This window comes from Falco rusticolus, chromosome 3, assembly GCF_015220075.1.
Source record: "Falco rusticolus isolate bFalRus1 chromosome 3, bFalRus1.pri, whole genome shotgun sequence".
NCBI lineage: Eukaryota > Metazoa > Chordata > Aves > Falconiformes > Falconidae > Falco > Falco rusticolus.
The window spans coordinates 93,116,640-93,133,688 of NC_051189.1; the positions used below are offsets into that span (position 1 = coordinate 93,116,640).

Sequence of the window (17,049 nt, forward strand, 5' to 3'; positions counted from 1 at the left end):
TTAACTACTGTTAGTAAAATGGCTTGAAATATTTAGCTGAGAGAAGCACAAATGGGATGTACGTAAGGTTTAATTAGGAGTATACTGGCCACTTAATGGGCTCTGACATGTTGGAGCAATTTCCAGGGGAATCTGGGGATTCTTTTTGCTGGCACTGTGGCACATATGATCTGGAAATTGTCACCTTATGTAGTCAATTGTTAAAACAGAAGGGAAAACAAAGGCAAATAGTTAAACTGAGCCTACTTGTTTGTTCGTTTTATTTTTTGTTTTGCTCATTTGAATAAAGATAGGGTTTTCTCTTTAGCACCAAAAAAAAAAAAAAAAAAAAAAGACACCTTTATTAACATGGCTCAGAAGCAAATTTTTAAACTTTTACAATTAAGATGCAGCAAGGGGTGTCTATAGTGCTACTATGTAGAAGAAGTGATTGATCAAAATGCAGAACACAAGACACAAGTGCAATCACACATGCTTTATTTTAAATTCTTATTACAGTGTAGTTATAAAAAAGTCTGCAATGGAAAGAAGGTTTATATGCAAAAGCAAAAAATGGATAATTTTATTAGAAGATGTAGACTCTGGTAGGACTGCTTAATTACTTAACAGAGATTGTCACCTTGCATTTACCACATGCTGTTCAGTCCCTTGTACCCTGGAGGACTTATAGTGGCGACTTTGACATTGCAGAGTTTCTGATGTGGTCACTCAGGCTGTAGGAACTGAGTGTGTGCCCATGCCTGAAGCGAAAGCCCCCAAAAGCCTGGTGTTCTTGGATCCAGGGGTACTCACTGAGCAAATGAGGTGCAATGAATCTTTGCTTAGTTCAACATACTTTAGCAAAAGAGCAGCCTGCATTTCTCCCCTCCCAGGACTTGCTTATTTTTAACAGCTGGTCACAGGTTTTGCAGGAGGCAATGCATGGCAAGGAGAAGAGCAGAAGGCAAGACACGTCCCTTGCTTTCTCACTAATGAGACCACAAAATGACAGGGCCATACAGTACCGTAAAGCCACAGCGTTTAATGAGCATGAGGCTCCTTTTAACTTCTTTGGAAGCTCAGTTGGTTCACCTGTGCTGTTAGTATGGGACATGCTCTTACACACTGCAGCCCGTGGAGAGGAGTTGCTGCAGCTTGTGGAAAAAGATCCAGAGAAGGATTTCAGGGGAGATGAGAGATGAACGCACACCCCTGCCTCTGCTGCTGCCCTAGCACAATGGGGTACACGGCTTATGATGGAGCACTACCCAGCACAGAAGACTAATGGAAACCACAGATTCAGAGCAGCTTCTGGGCCAGAAGGTCCTCAGGGGAGGAGAGATGCCTTGGGAAGCCCCACTGCATCTCACAGAGGAATATGCTGTGAGACAGGCAAGAAGAGACCCAGCTTGTGGAGTTTCTGACTCTCAGGATACATGTTTATTCCTTTTCCAGCTGAACTTCTGTCCTTGCATATTCCTGGGGTTGCTCATGTAACAGGACTTCATTCTGCAGTAGCCGTGATTCCTGGGAACTTTCTGGCATGGTTTAATCCAAACTCACCCGCAGCTCCAGTGCAGGATATTTGCTAGGCTTGGGGGGCTGGCAGGGGAAGACCCTCAGGCTGCCCCCTCCATTCCTCTCTCTTTCACCTCATTTACCAGCTGGCAGAGCCTGGACTGCTCTGGGGCAGCGAACCCCCCGAGACACACATGTGTGGGGAAGTGGGGCTACAGGGTGGGTTCAGGAGAGAAGAAAAGGCAGAAGAGGATGAAGGGAGAACACACCATACACAAGAGATGTGATCAGGAAATGCAAGCTTGGTGTCATGAACTCTGAGCAGGGGCATGGAAAACTCTGGATTTTCATCAAGCAAAGGAGGACAACATATCGACAGCATATGGGGTGGGATGAGGGCGTGAAATACAGCAGAGAGTATGTGTGGGTGTCTGTGCATGTGAAAGAGTAGGGGGAAAAGCATAGGGAAGCCACAAGAGGAAACAAGGAGCTGGGAGTATTTTGGAGATAACACATCCTGAGAGACGCTTGCAGCAAAGTAAGCTCTCCATGAACTGGAAAACTGTAACATTGTAAGATAAAGCAGTCCCTTTAGCTAGAAATACCTGTTTTTATTGCACCCTGAATGAGCTACCATAGGGTGTGTAATTCTATCTAAGAATTTATAACACTGTGTTCTTCTTTTTTTCCTTTTCAGTGAAATATCAGGCCTTAATTAAAACTAAAGTTCAGGCTACTTTGGTGAATGGAGCTTTTCAGATTCCCTTGCAGCATAATGTAAAAGGCCATAAATACAAGTGAACTATAGGAATAATATGGTCTAGAATTGCCTTTAATTGCATGTATCTAATTTTAAATCATTCACTGCCCAGGTGCTTTTTCCAGTCCTACCAATTAGTTTTCTTTATTAAGTAATGTTCAGCACAAGGATGACTAAAATAACAATAAACAGATTTCTACCTCTTCCCCTGTACCCCCCATCAACATGATACTTTGAAATATGACTAAATGAGAGATGAAGGCAGGCACCTTGGTTCACGGCTTCTGAATCTGAACATTCAGCTCACCATACACATGCCTCAAAGCATCACAATTTAGGCTTGCAATCAGCTTTCGTAATCCTGGTTTCTTTGGGATGCATTTTACATCCCAGATCAAGGTAGAGTTCATTGGGATTTTCCTGTAGGGAAAAAGGAAAGTAACAATATTGTGATCAGTCAGCCAGTGCTCTCAAACTGACCCACAACTGGAAAAACTGAGGGCTGGCAGTATAACATGTCTCAAATTTTTTATGTTTCACTCATTCTTATAAGCATCCTATAAATTATTCCCTCCACCTTCTATTCCTCTCAGAACTGACTCTGTCAAAGCCTTTTCTAGCCTTTCCTCCAGGCTAATTTTAAATTTCCAAAATGAATCCATTTTCCTCTGCCTCCTGTCACTTCCTCTCACAATCACTTTCAGAATTATCTTCTTTGCAGCTCACATATTTTTTCTACTTTATAATTAGATTTTTCCTGTTTATTATAGCCTATAGCCTGTTGATGATTCCGTAAATGTTTAAATAAGTCCTTGTTATGAAGTGTCCAGGGCACTGGCATGCAAACCCAACGCAGCGCTGATGAGATGCTGAGTCCCTCCACTAGCTCCTAGCCTGAACCACCCTGCCACAGTTGTAACGTCAGCAGATCTCCTCACTAGCCACTTCAGATGACTTCTTCATGTCCATACAAACAAGTCAAAGTGTTCTTGGGAGTCCTGCTGTTAGCAGTTACTCTTTTGCATTATGTATGATTTGATAACTCATATTATAACACAACTTTATTTTGCGCTGCTCTTGATTTTCAGTTTTTGCTACAATTAAGATGCATGAAGAGCCTCAGGTATTGGGTTTCTGTGCTTCCTTGGTGCTTTCACTATGTTCTGTGTGCAGGTTTTGAAGGATGATGTTGAGTGATTGATTACGTTTGGGGGATGTCAGGATACAGTTGCTGCAAAGGAACCAATGAAGAAGGTGGCATAATAGGGAGCTATTTATAAAAATTACTGTTCTTTTCTTCCGCATTAAGTAAGAGGGTTACAAATTTAGCCAGTGTTCTTATCTCATATGGTTATGGGATTCTGCAAACAACTGAATAAAGTGAGAATAAAGTAAGCCTAAACTTTAGCCACTGTTTCAAATTCTCATCAGGTAGAATTTGGCCCTCAGACACCATGTCCTATGCGAGGGTCAGGGCAGAAATCACTGCTCAGGTTTAACACAAGTTGCCACAAAACAAGCAACCTTAACTAGCTCAAAATGAACTAGCCTGGGATCCTCCCACCTGAATATTTGTTTCAGTGCAAGCCTGTCCCTTCTGAAATGAGCGGTATTCTAGCTCTTTAGAGGCTAGCTTAGGTATGGCACTGCATTGCATTTTTCATATACAGTCATAAGTACCCTGGGGCATGTACCCAATTTTAGAAAAGAAAAAGCAGAGGAAGATCATATTTTTGGTGTGAGCATGTGCAGACAGCTTCTGGCAAGTGTTCTCCCTTTTTATCTTTGTTCTTTATGAGAGATATTCTGTTCCCCTCAGCTGGCCTGCTGGCTCCATGAAATGCCCTCTATAATGGCAGCACGATAAAGCAATGACTTCAATTGCTATACAAGGTTAAATACCTTTTTGAATTTAGAGTTTATGGGAATGATCTGCAAGGGATTATCTGTATGGGAAGTGAAGAAGGTATTACACCAGTCTGCTGTGCAGCAAGGTTTGGTCTGCTTTCTTGAACACTCGGGGGCCAGATTCTCTAAGGATGAGGGCTTGAAGGTCTCCAGACCACATCTCCACAGCACCCCAGTGAGAAAGGGTAGCGCTACCACCTCTGATTTACAGTGCTATCATCTCTGCATAAAATAGATGCATATATTTATATATGTGTGTGTATCTGCAGGAAGACAACAGCCGTGCTGGGAAAGCAAATCCACCTTTTCCTGTTTCTTTACTGCCCTACCTCCAAAACGACTTGCTTCTTGAATGCTAATATTAGCTAATATTAGCTGAGCTTTGACATGTAGAAACACCCAAAGTTACTTACCTGCTAGTGTGAATGCATGCTTGGCTAAAATCCTTTTAACACAATCCATCACTGCCTGGTTAATTCTCATTTGTCATGCAAAGACTATTCCCCATGTAGGACTTGCTGCTGCCAAAGGCTTTTCCACAAGTCACGTTCCTCATTTGTCTGAGGCTAATAGCTAAACATCACTATGTGTGTCTATCAAGATATATACATATATATATATATTCTTCATGAATGGTCAATACTGAAGCCTCCAAGACACTTCATTCCCAGAATAATGTTGTATCAGCTGGATCACACATACCTGTTTTGTGGAGTCACCCAAGTGATACAGAAAAGCTACCTTAAAAATACAGAGAGGTCAAAAGTCTCATCCCCACAAAGAAGTGCAAAAGCCACATCCCGTATCTGACAGTCCCTGATGGACAGGGAAGTGGTGCAAGGGTGGGGAAAGCCTAGGATAGGTTTAATTCTCTTTGCAAACGGAGTAAAGCCACCCTGATCTGATTTTCCTGAGCGACAATTCAGTGATGAATGGTTCTGTGTAATATGCTGAGCCACCACCACACCAGAGCCATTCATCACTTTGAATGCATGGAGGCAAATGTGATTATTATTTAAATAAACTACAACTGCCCCCTTTCTGTCCTCTGTGTGTATAGCCTGCACCCTTCATTCATCTTAGAGAAGTTAAATCTTAAAACGACTAAGCTGATCCATTTCCATTTTAAATGATGCCAGAGGCGCTACTGAAAAGGGGAAAACACTGTGACTTGAAGGGAAATGATGTCTACTCCATGAGTCATTTCTCTCCCTAACTCCTGTGCCTTTGATGCACCTGACAACTTCTGCATCCTTCAAGGTGAAAGCAGCCCACAGCAGCTTTTAGGATGAGAAGGATGCAGAACAACAGGGGAGGCTGGCACGGCTGGGCAGCAACCAGGGCTATTGCTGCAACTTCTGTAACTGCAGACTGTGCTGAGTCATGTTCAGCAGCATCTGTGACACACCACGTGCACAAAGCAAGCATGGTATGATGCCCTTTCACAGTCATTTTCCTACCTAGCTCCACTCTGGAGACTGGTTTTGATCTTTTTATCCCTGGCCCAGGTGCAATCAGGCTCAGACCTCTCCTACTGGCTGCAGATAATGCTGACAATTTATGCAGCTGCTGAAGCACAGGCAATTTTTCAAACTCCTTTTGCACACACCTGGGGACCGTCAGCTCAGGTAATGATAGATAACACCGCTTTGGCTGCCCAAGACTAAGCAATGGCTGCAAAATTTTCTAAGGATCTCAGTTGTATATCCCAGAACTGGCTAATGCTGAGCTTATAACACTGAACTCAAGTGGAAAGAGGGTTTAGGAAACAACTTGCTTAGCATGTGGGTACCACCGTGTCAGCACGAGGTGCAGCTCTGAGTCTAATGAAGGTGGCTTTCCTTGTCCTCCGGCTTGGGAGCACTCTGTGCCAGGGCAGCCCTGTGCAGTGGTGCTACCGTGGGGCAGCTGTGTGCTCGCACACATGCTGCACCCATCCCAGCGGGCTCTGCTGCATCCAACACACATTTTGTGTATTGGCAGAAGCTTGCAAAGATCATCTGAGGTACCTGAACATCTTGTATAACCACAATTAACATGAGTGGAGAAAAGCTCTTTTTGAAAAATAGCACAGGACTTGATTTGCAGATACTGAGTGGTGACAAACTTTTCACATGTAGGATAAATCTTTCTTTCCGTGATAGCGGCTCATAGGTGCTATTGTCAAGCACTAAAAATAACATAATACAGTGAAAAAGTAAACTCAGGCTGCATTAGCAACTACCCATCACCACTACTCCTTCCTCCAGCACTGGTACTGAACAGATGAAATGCTCTCACAGTCTCTCTGGACAGCCTGACTTCTTCTGAGTACTGAGACCTATAGCTCCCCTGTGTATTGAATTGTAAAGTAAGGAGAGAGTGTCTGAATTGAATTACTCAGTGCAGCATTTAGTTAAGTGTCTTGTGTGAGCTTTCTCCTGTGAGCAAGCGGGGATGAGCTCCCAGCTAGTTGTGCTTTCTTCCCTACCTGAACTCCTTTTTCATCGTTCTCAGTATGCCAGGTCCCTCGAGGCGGAGAGTGACGTTCTCCAGGATTTGTTTCAGAGGATTGGTGAATTCTACAGTCACAGACATTTCTTTACCAGCTACCAGCTCACCTTGGGTCTGCAAGACAAGGACAGGACAGCACTCCACAAGCTGATAATAATAAAAAGCCCCATGGTGAATTCTGTAGGGTTAAATATGCATGACTTGCAAGGAAGGAGAGGAGGGGGAACGGAGCACACAGCAAAACTGCATGAGGCAGATAAAGCCTAGACAGAAGAAAATTGTTGGATGGGCCCGTAGGTACCACTGCAGATTTTTCTGCCCATTGCAATTTTTCCTCAAGCCACACAACAGGTCGAGAGGCAGGCCCTCATTTCCATAGAAAAACTAGACATCTACATGCACAGCCCTGGAGCTGAGTGTCCAGCTGAGGGCCAATCCAGCCGAGGGGGCCTCTCTCCCAGATCCTGCCCCTCTCCCCAGGCTCCTCACCAGCACTGAAGTGCAAGGCATCAACTCAGGACATAAGCTCCAGAGGAGAAGGGCAGGTCTGAATACCCTAAATTAGAAACACTGGGTCATATTGCTTGCACCCCACAAAAGTGCTGTGTCCGTCTTCCCCCTGCCTTGCAACTGCCTCTTGTGCTCTGAAGAGTTTCCAACACTGCACATGTGCTCCACGTAGACTTGAGAGCCAGTTGTCTCTGAAAGTCTTAAGACAGCCAAAACCCAATACATTTTGCACTGGAAAATATTAAACTGTGAGACTAATCAACAGTGATCACATTGACTTCCACATGTATTCCAGTACGCAGCTGAAGGGATCTGCCTGTCCCTTCAGATCAGTGCCAGTAGCAGAGCTGCCTGGAAAACACCTCCACATGGACGTGTTTTTAAAGAAAGACTACATGCATGAGGATTTGGGTTATTTTTTCCCCGCTAGAAACACAGCATTTCTCACAGAATATAAAAGGCTAAGGCAAGAGTTTTTAACTTATGGCTGGCAGATCCCAGCTAGCCTATGAACTACTTTAAAGGGCCTTGAGAAAGGTAACTAAGAAAAACAAGTATGTTGTCAACAAATTTAAAGTATTCTGCAAGCCCTGCTGCAAATTTTTAAGGAGTATGACAGCTGCAAAAAGTTGGAAAGACTCTGGTCTAAGGGATCACTCTGCACCAAATACCAACACACTGCCTGTAATAAAGGATGAGATACTCACAGCTAAGCTCTCAACAGTGTTTGACCACCTGAATTTGCAAAAAGGCACCAGTGGCATTTTCAGAAGTCTTAGCCCAATTAGAGGTCTTATGTCTTCCTTACTTCCATTGCCCATTTAAGATCACGGTTACATGGGAGGATTCAAAATCATCCTGAACTCCCACACATGCCAACTGAGACCATGATAAGAATTTGCTGAGCTTGTTTTTGTAACCTGGTGTCAAGCTAAATTACAATATAGTGTAATTTCCTCAGCTGTTAATTCTGCCGATCCCCTTAGACCAACAGAGAAAGATCAAAGGTGTATCCGAAGACGAGGGGAAATAGTTTTTTTTCATTCTTCTCTCTTACTCTCACATTAAGAACTCATCTGCCAGCCACACTCAGTGAAGAAATGTGGCAAGAAAACTAGGGAGATATGTTTCCTCAGATTTCTTAAAAAAACCATAAAGCAAAGTTTCCTGTATAAATACATAGGTATATACACATGCATGCATACACTTAAAAAAATCCAGCTATTAAAATTTCAGAGTATCTTCACACATCAGAAAGAAGAGACAAACTCAGTTTTAGTAGAAAACATGGTTATTGGACAGCAACCTATCTTATATACTAAACATCCTTTCTTCATAACAGCAGGGAGGATAAACTATTTTGAAGCTGAAATTGGGGATGCTGTACAAGATGTTCTGTTAAGTATTGAATTGAAAGAACTTTCCACTTTAAACATTCGGTTACTGAAGACAGAGATTTGAAGCAGAGTTTATCTGTCTTGCTTACCTCCTCTCTAGAATGCTCAATAAACAAAACCCCTTTAGTTTGAAAATACCAATAATCCGATCAGATCATTGTGACATTTTCGCAGACCATGAAATTGAGTGGATTTTTTTGCAAACTTCACTGTAGTTTTGATCTATGCTTTTTAAAAAGCTTTTTCTGCAGAAGGCTGCAGTTACAACATAAATTATTGTATGGAAACCTGAACACTGGTTCAAATAAATATACAGGAAGAAAAAGTTCTATAGACTTCGATTTCTTTGAAGGTCTTGAATTTTAGGAAGCAGCATTCGTTAGATATAAAGCTTCCTGAACAGTTGTTCTGATGGCTTTTTTTTAGCATTAGGAAAAAAGTAGATCCAAATAACATCGTTCAAGGCAGATGAAGGCTGAGCACTTCTGAAAATGAGGCAATTTATTTGGAAACCCAGTTATCAGTTGAGAACTCTAAATCTCAGCCCTGCCTTTGCCATACAACATACGGTCCTTTTCCTGTCACAAACATTACACTTCTACATTTTCATAGGTACCATGCCATCACTGTGGTAGAAATTCTTGAACGTTCAAGGAACTCCACTGACCATATATTCACAGAGTGGCAGCAAAGCACTGAAATTCTGAAAGCATTGTCCCAAATCAGTGCTGCCCATTGAGTTTGGAGAAACTTTCCACAACACCTGCAGGAGCTTTCCAAACAAATTTGCCTCAATAGAAGTGCCCTTCGTTCTTCAGCAAGAGGCTTCTGTGCTGTGTTGCTTTAAATATAACGGACTTCTGAAATAGTTGTAGACTTCAGTGACTCGAATGAGTAATCTCTCTTACCCTTTGAGTTTCTCCAGCTTTCTCAGATCATTCCCCCTCCTTCCTCCATTGAAGCCACTTCAGCTCTTTACTACCAGTGATGCTAGCAGCCTCAGACTGCAATGTAGGGATACTCGGTACAATATAGAAGATACCTATACATCCCCATACACTCCAGCCAGCTGCTGCTTTACAAGGCCCGTGGTAGAATGTGCGCACACACATACACCCCTCCATCCCAGAAGCCAACATGACAGCCTTGCACCGAACAGCCCGCGTGCAGCATGGTAGTCATGCCCCTCCATCACAGTCTTGAGCTACCGAGCTACCTTGATCCGCAGGGTGGGAATTTCCAGGACTGTCGCCTTCTGCATGGCCAGAATCTTCCCTGTTTCATTGATCCGTGCCGTCACAAAGAAATGAAAGGAGGCTTGGTCCAGCAAGTCACTCAGGTATTCACTCGATTTGATCACAACATCAAAAGCGCTAGCTGAGGGGGAAAACAGGAAAGAAAAAAGAGATCTGAAGCAATCTAATGGCTAAATGCTCCCCCCATCCTGGCCAGTGCCAGTTACACGAGTGTCTTAGTGAAAAGGTGGCCCAAAACCAAAGAATGGCTTTGATTTTTTTGCCCAAACTATCTAAATTTCTTTACTTCACCATTCTCCCTCCTGTCTTGCCCTCTTTCCATTTAGGCTGTGAGCTCCCTGGGGCAAGGGCTGGGTTTGTGCACAGCCTCTCCCAGTGCCCCTCAGCATGAGCCCAGGTCACTGTTGAAGGCTTCTAGGCACTACCACAAAATAAGTGAGAAGCAAGACCGGCAATAAATAGCTACTGGGCATGAAGTTCCCAACCAATTTTGAGTGTCACCTCTATAAACATCTGCTCTTTCACTTTATTCCTGTGCTTTCTCTGCCTCTCTTCCTGGCAGAGGGATGATGTCAGGGATGCCACCAGAGCAGCCACTGTGGGGTGTGAGACCATGCAGGCTACCTGGGAGATCACCTGCCCTCCATGGCACGTCTGGATATCTGCCTTTGTCCTATGCTGGATATGCCTGCAAATTTTAGCAAGAAGGTCCTTCTGTTGCAAGCGTGCCCTCCGGAGAGCTTTCACGTGCTCCCTGACAATAATTATTGAAAGGAACAAGTCCCCCTAGGCTAGATGGTTGAGATGCAGGGAATCATTAATTTTAACCATATTGAACTGCAATTCCCAGGCTAACAATGGTGTGAGAATGTGATGCAGAGAAGCAGACCTGCTAAGTGACCAGGCAGAATATATAGCCCTGCAGCTCTTACCTCTATAAACATTTATTATAACCCTAGTAAACATATCAAGATCTCCCATCTGTTAACTGTGATTATTACTGTTATCCATTATTTGTACTGTATTTGTGACATAGACTGTACACACAGAGATAATTGAACTCAATTGGGTAAATGACATTCACCCCTTTTCACTCTTTTGATCCGCTCACATCAAAACCAGCTCCTTGATTTGGTTTCAAAGCTATTCCCTTGGTGACCACCTGACCTGGATTTGCCAGGCCAGCCTTAAATTTACTTGATGTGCTCACCCTCCCTCCCTCTCACTCTGTATTTTTTGTGAAAGAATTTCCCATAATGCCCCAAACTGTAAATTATAAATCAGGCAAGGTATTTCTCATTTGTGTGAAGTAAATAAATAAAATAGTTACAATCCAAGAGAAATGTACTTCACAGTGGAAGGAAAGATAAACTTTTCTGTTTAAATTTAATCACCACAGGAAAAAACCCCAGATTAATAGAATTCTATTTCCTTAGCACTGGCTGTGCTGGTAAGTTGCCAGTACCACTTACTGCACCTGGGAAAGCCAAGGGAGACACGCTGAGCTGCCCTACAGCCTTTCAGAAAAACAGAGAAAACTAAATATAACTGAGTAGATGTGAGAGCACCTTTGAAGGCACTGCAAGGTTTAAGCTATTCAAATCCTCAAAGATGTTTTCAACCCACACAATTCCTTTAATCATTATTCTGAAAATCGTGCATTCACTTCCTGTTGGAAAACTTCGTTTGCTTCATTCTTTCAGTAGCATGGGCTGGAAGAACACCTTTGATACAACTTTCCTGTGTTATAATTTTTTGTTACTTCTATATATAGACACACAGTTCTTGCCATGAATGAAGCCTACAAACTGCTTGAGAGCCTCGGCAGGTAACCTCCCTCACACCCCTGACAGAGTATTCTCACACAGTTGCAAATGATCACATTGCCTCCCTTCACACTGCCCATCTGCTCAGGCACCGTTCCTGATCGCATGCCTGCTCCTTTCCAAGGCAAAGGGGAAAGAATTCATGCTCAAGTTTTATGTATCACCTTGAGAGACGATGGAACCTGTGAGGGGTATTTGCAGGACAAAGTGCTCCACAAGCAGACGACTGTAGCTCAGATATAAGCTAATTTCCACCTTGAAAGGTGGGAATACCTTAAAACATGTCTCCTTGCTCAGAAGCAATGATGGGGACAATCCAAAAAAAATCATATTCTCTTCTCTCAAGTACTTCTCTCTAGTCTGTGTTCACCCACCAACAGTCAATTCAGAGTTTCCAGCATGGTTTCAATAAGCTTTTTACAAACCATTTACTTTAAAAAAAAAAAGAAAAAGATTTTGAGGCTCAGTGATCCTTAAACATCTATTCATTTCATTTCTTGCACAGAGGAGCTAGATGAGCCTCAAAACTGAAGAAGCTGTGTTTTAGGTAATAATACCTTACACAGACCTTTAATGCAAGAGCAGGCATAAGCCCTGGAACCAAGCACAAATCACAGCCAGAAAGCATAGTAGGTATTTGCACATCTTCTACAAGATGACTAAATTTTCCCTGTCAAAGAAGTGGCACAGAATTTAGATTAAGCAATTGGAACAGATTTTTTTTTGCTGTACCTAGCCAAGTCTCTGAAAGTTTTGCAGTATTTCAGGTAAAATATTTAGTAACTGATGCAAGCCACTATAAACCCCCACACTGTGTTTTGGTAGGCTGCGTTAGAACAACCCAATGCCCATTTCCAGACCCCCTGCAAATGAGTCGGGGAGTTAGAAAGAACCAGCAAGCAGCTGTCAGGGCTTTGTTATAAAATGGAGGTAGAATTTCTATTAATCTTCACCAGTAGATCCCTATAAGTGGACTCCTACTTTATGGAGATTAATCAGCTCCAAATAAAATTGTGCAGTTTTAGATGATGCTCAAAGTAAGGATGAAAGCAGAGGATTTTTTTTCATAGCACGGCAGGAACTGTGGTTCTGTGGAGGCTTCTCACCGAGACAAAACCCATCCTCTTTGAGAAAAGAGGGCTCACAGTGTCTCTTGAGCGGAGATGAGTTAGACAAGACTGATGAGAAAGCTCAGAAGACAGCCAGGTTTGCTGTGATCCAGCATCAGACCCAGATCAGGAGGCCCATCCTTTGGCCTCCCAAAATCCTGCCACTCCCACTGCGCCCAGCAGAGATTGTGTTTGCCCAGCAGCAGCATCAAGAAGGCAAAATCGTTGCTCCTGACTCTCTCCATAGGGGAACTTAAGTGGAGGATCCTCTGACAACCTCCATAAGAGCATGTTCTCATGACTTTTGCTGAGCTGGAGACACTGACCCAAGAGCACGGGCCTGTCAGGGGAACAAGTGATTGGCAGTTGCTTGTCGCTGGAGAAGCCAGGGATCTACTGTCAGCCTGTTCCATTGCACTTTGGAGCACAGCAGGTCCTCAGCACTTGCTGACTGTTCTCTGAATGGGGCTGCCAAGGCTGCCAGAAAATTGGTTATGTCCAAAATAAAAAAGGATAATGTCCCTCCCTACTCTGAGCAGTGCAAAACCCTGCCCTCAGCCGCATGAGCTAGGCTGCCAGGAATGGCTTTTCTCGTGACAAGAGGGAGGCAGGATCTCTCCACCGCAGTCCAGAGGGCACTAGGAAAAGCAGAAGCTGCATCTGTAAAGATAATCCACAGCTGGGGCACCTGCCCAGCTGAAAAATACCCCTGCTCTATAGTGGTACATTTTAGTTACACATAAACTTTTTAGATCACTCTAAGCATGAAAACCTGAACCACCCAGCCTTCCAAAGCCAGATGTGCACTTGAACCCACTCAGAGCTTGTTATCTTCTATCAGGTAAGACAAGATATTCACCTTTCTGTCCCCATAAATGACACCCTGGGCAACCAGAACTTTTCCTTCACTTACTGAGATTAACTCACTTACCAGGAGACTAAAGGTATGAAAAATCTTGCACTCCTTTGCTTTCTTTCGTACTTAATAAGAAAAAATTAGTTTCCAGAAATGTAGCTCAGGTAACAGAGCATTATGCAGGGAGCAACTGTCTGAAGAAAACAGTCTCAGCTCTAAATGACGCTGGTAGCAGGGCCAGATTTGGGACTGGAGCCTCCTGATACCCTGGAGCATCCTACACCTAGCTACTAGAATTGCCTTTACCCACGGGCAGAGACATTGGTTACAGTTAATGATACAGAGAAAAAAAGCTAGCCTGTTTCAAAACAACGATGCAAGCCTTACATGAAGAGGGCTCCAGTTTTGCACTGAAGGAGTATTTCTTGAATTCATTTTTTGTGACTCCTGTATAAAACACTATGTTGCCTGAAAGGTAGGTAGTAGCAGTGTACTGGTTGCGACTTTTGTTCCTGAATATTATAGTGACTTTAAAGTCACTGCCAAGGATTGCCTTTTGCACTTGGAATTCCATGTCCACATCCGTTTGTGGCTGATACGTGGTATCTTGGGTAGCTTGCTTTTTAATGCCATACATCACAGCAGTCTCAAGAGCCAGTCTCTCCTCCTCTGAGCCTAGAAATGAATGAAAATCAAATTTAGAAAAGAAACAGAAGTACTGCATTAGCCCACTCACCGATCACAAGGGGGCACCTGCCACAGTTTATGGTAGCTGAAATGAGTGGATGAGGACGGTGAACCTTCCTGTGGTAAAGTTAATATTAGAACTTCACAGCTTCCAAGTAAGCTGGTGTTAAGGGTTCAAGCCATATCAGATAAACTGATGTAGCTTAATTGATATTAATGGAGCCACGCTGATTTACTCTGTACAAACATCTGGCCTGAGTAAGAAATGTCTAAACAGCTGTACAGAGAGCCTTGAGCTGTTTTGAATGCTTCAAGTTACTCCATGACTACCCTTTGTTTTCACTACAGCTTACTCAGTCCAAAGCGTTTCTAAGTAGCAAAGCTTGTGCTCTCATCAAGGCATCTGCAGTGTTGCTGTGATGGAGTTGCAGACAAATGAAGAGTTCCAGAGGGCACCTTGGCATCTTTTCATGACTCCGTGTCAGTGCCAGCAGTTTGTAAATTCACCATACAAGATCTGACTGAGGTAAATTTACATCGGTATGGTCCCAGCCCATTTCAGGTTACCTTCTTGGAACTTGTACTCCTCAGTAATCTCCATCATTCCATCACCTCCAACTTCCTTGGTCACAATCAACTGCCCAATATGGGTCGTGTCAATTTTTTCTATCACTTGGATTCCATTTTTCTCCCTTCTTGAGTAAACAATATCACTATTCACCTGTAAAATCAAATGAAAAAGGATCAAGGTACGTGGAAGTAGAGAGCAAAGGAAACCAGCCTGTCTCCCCTCAAAACAAAGACACATTGACACAAAGACCCATTAATTATTCACATTGAAGTCCCATGTTTAAAATTAGTCATGTGCTACAATAATGACTGGATGCATTTTACTATCAGCAGCTCCAGGACAACAGACAGTGTAAACCTAAGTAGGCTACAGAGATACTGTTCAGACTTGGGGAGCACGATTACACATTCCTCGCACCAAAAAGCTTTACATTGTAGAGGGGGGAATGCTTCACAGATAAAATATCTTTATTCTCTCTGTCCTAAGCTATATGCAATTCAATTACAGACTTCCTCTACAGCTGTTGCAATTCTGGGCACAGCAGTTCTGGTGGTGCAAGAGGTTAAAACTCGAGACCAAGCCCTCTCGCTCCTCATGGAGATATTTCTCTCTCAGATCTGCCAATCAAAACACCCATGTGAGCTCTCCTTGACCCACTGCAGCCAAAAGGAACGTGGTGAGCAAAGACTTCTTCAAAATCACTGCACCCATTTTGACTGAAATAAGCAAGGGAGCCTTAACATAAGCAGCTGTGCCGGCAAGCCTGAGAAGGACAAAACAGCTAATGAGGGATGAAGATGAGCAGCTAGAGCTAGTGACTCATTTGCCAGCATAGCTGGAATCTGGGAAGGATAAATGACCACAGCCTGAAGTTTCATTGGAGCCACAGTAGCTTTTTCTGCTTATTACATCGGTGAACAGAGATTAGAGAAATCTTTGTCATTCATTAGAGCCATATTACCCCTACTGACCCACATGTCAAAATATAATGATGAGATTTTTCTTTGATGTGGGGTATACATGAAATAACTTCTCAATGCATAAATTGCAGTTGGGCCCTATCTTCTGTCTCACCTATGGTCCAACTGGTATCACTCAATGCACTAAAAATTTTCAGGTATGTACCTCAGCATAGACAAAAGGAGCGTCAAATTGGAAGCAAACGTGACCATGTTTAATGGCTTGAACTGAGGCTGGTCCACACCTGTACATACCTATGGGGAGAAGAGAGATAAAGTGAGAGATTAAATTAACTAAACCCCATGTCACAATCTTACCTTTTCTTGAAGAAAAAGAATTCTTGGGGTTTGGTGAACTCTTTTTAATAGTTGACAGGGACTCCTAACCAAGCAGTGAAAAGCTTGATTTCTGTTACCAGCCCTCTAAACAACAGACTCAAGTCTGAAATAACCTAATGGTTTGGTACCTTAATGGCACCGTAAAGTCCACTGTAAACCTGAAGTGCTTGGAATGTAGTTACATCTGGTTTTGGTTAAAGCAGATAATTTTGAGAGAGCTCAGTTATACCACAGCCTGAGAAAGATCTCACTGCAAATTTGCTAAGAATGTCTTTTAAGAACTGGGAAATTAAGGACTGGGAAGAAATAGCAGTGGCTTTTCACTTTTTGTCTCCTGCCTACAGCCTGCTCAGGAAGTTTAGTAAGACATAAAATAAGACATTTATGCAGACATAAAATGAAAGAAAATTAATTTGATTAGGTTCCTGTACAGGTTCTTTAAAATTTTAGAAGCCATCTTTTGGCAACAAGACCACATCTCTTCTGTACCAAGCAGGGCACTTCTCAAGCAGTATTTTGTGCATATGCAACATGAGCAGTGTTATAATAAGGACAGATTTATTTTAGAGCTCCAAACAAATCAGAAGGCCCTGAGCACAGGTGAGTGTCGTTGTTGCAAGAAGTTGTCACTGGCCATATGGTGCCACTGGCTCAGCTATCATCGGTTCATGGTTTGCCATGAAGAGCCCAAGCATTGGAAAGAGAGCTAAGGAGGATTTCAAGCAGTATTACCATCACTGGTTTCTTGGGGTGTCCCATCAACAACCTGCCATCCCCCAAAACCAACAGGAAGATCTGGTCTGGTCATCCAAGCTTCATTCCAGCAGTGGTAGTTCCTTAGACAAGAGATGGAGCCAGAATATTAAATTATTGGAAAGAAG

At 43.1% G+C, this 17,049-nt stretch overlaps 1 protein-coding gene across 3 annotated transcripts in view; it reads right to left on the reverse strand.

Moving 5' to 3' along the window:
- Positions 1–460: 460 nt before the first annotated feature.
- The window catches only part of F13A1 (coagulation factor XIII A chain), a 60,939-nt gene continuing 44,350 nt past the window's right edge, over positions 461–17,049 (reverse strand). For all 3 annotated transcript variants that reach the window (XM_037380685.1, XM_037380684.1, XM_037380683.1), the window contains exons 9-15: positions 16,901–17,004; positions 15,996–16,084; positions 14,867–15,020; positions 14,000–14,287; positions 9,782–9,942; positions 6,636–6,772; positions 461–2,677 (exon numbers count right to left, since the gene is read on the reverse strand). In XM_037380685.1, the coding sequence (XP_037236582.1) occupies positions 2,533–2,677; positions 6,636–6,772; positions 9,782–9,942; positions 14,000–14,287; positions 14,867–15,020; positions 15,996–16,084; positions 16,901–17,004 (1,078 nt within the window). In that variant the 3' untranslated portion in view covers positions 461–2,532. The remainder of the gene's footprint in view (positions 2,678–6,635; positions 6,773–9,781; positions 9,943–13,999; positions 14,288–14,866; positions 15,021–15,995; positions 16,085–16,900; positions 17,005–17,049) is intronic.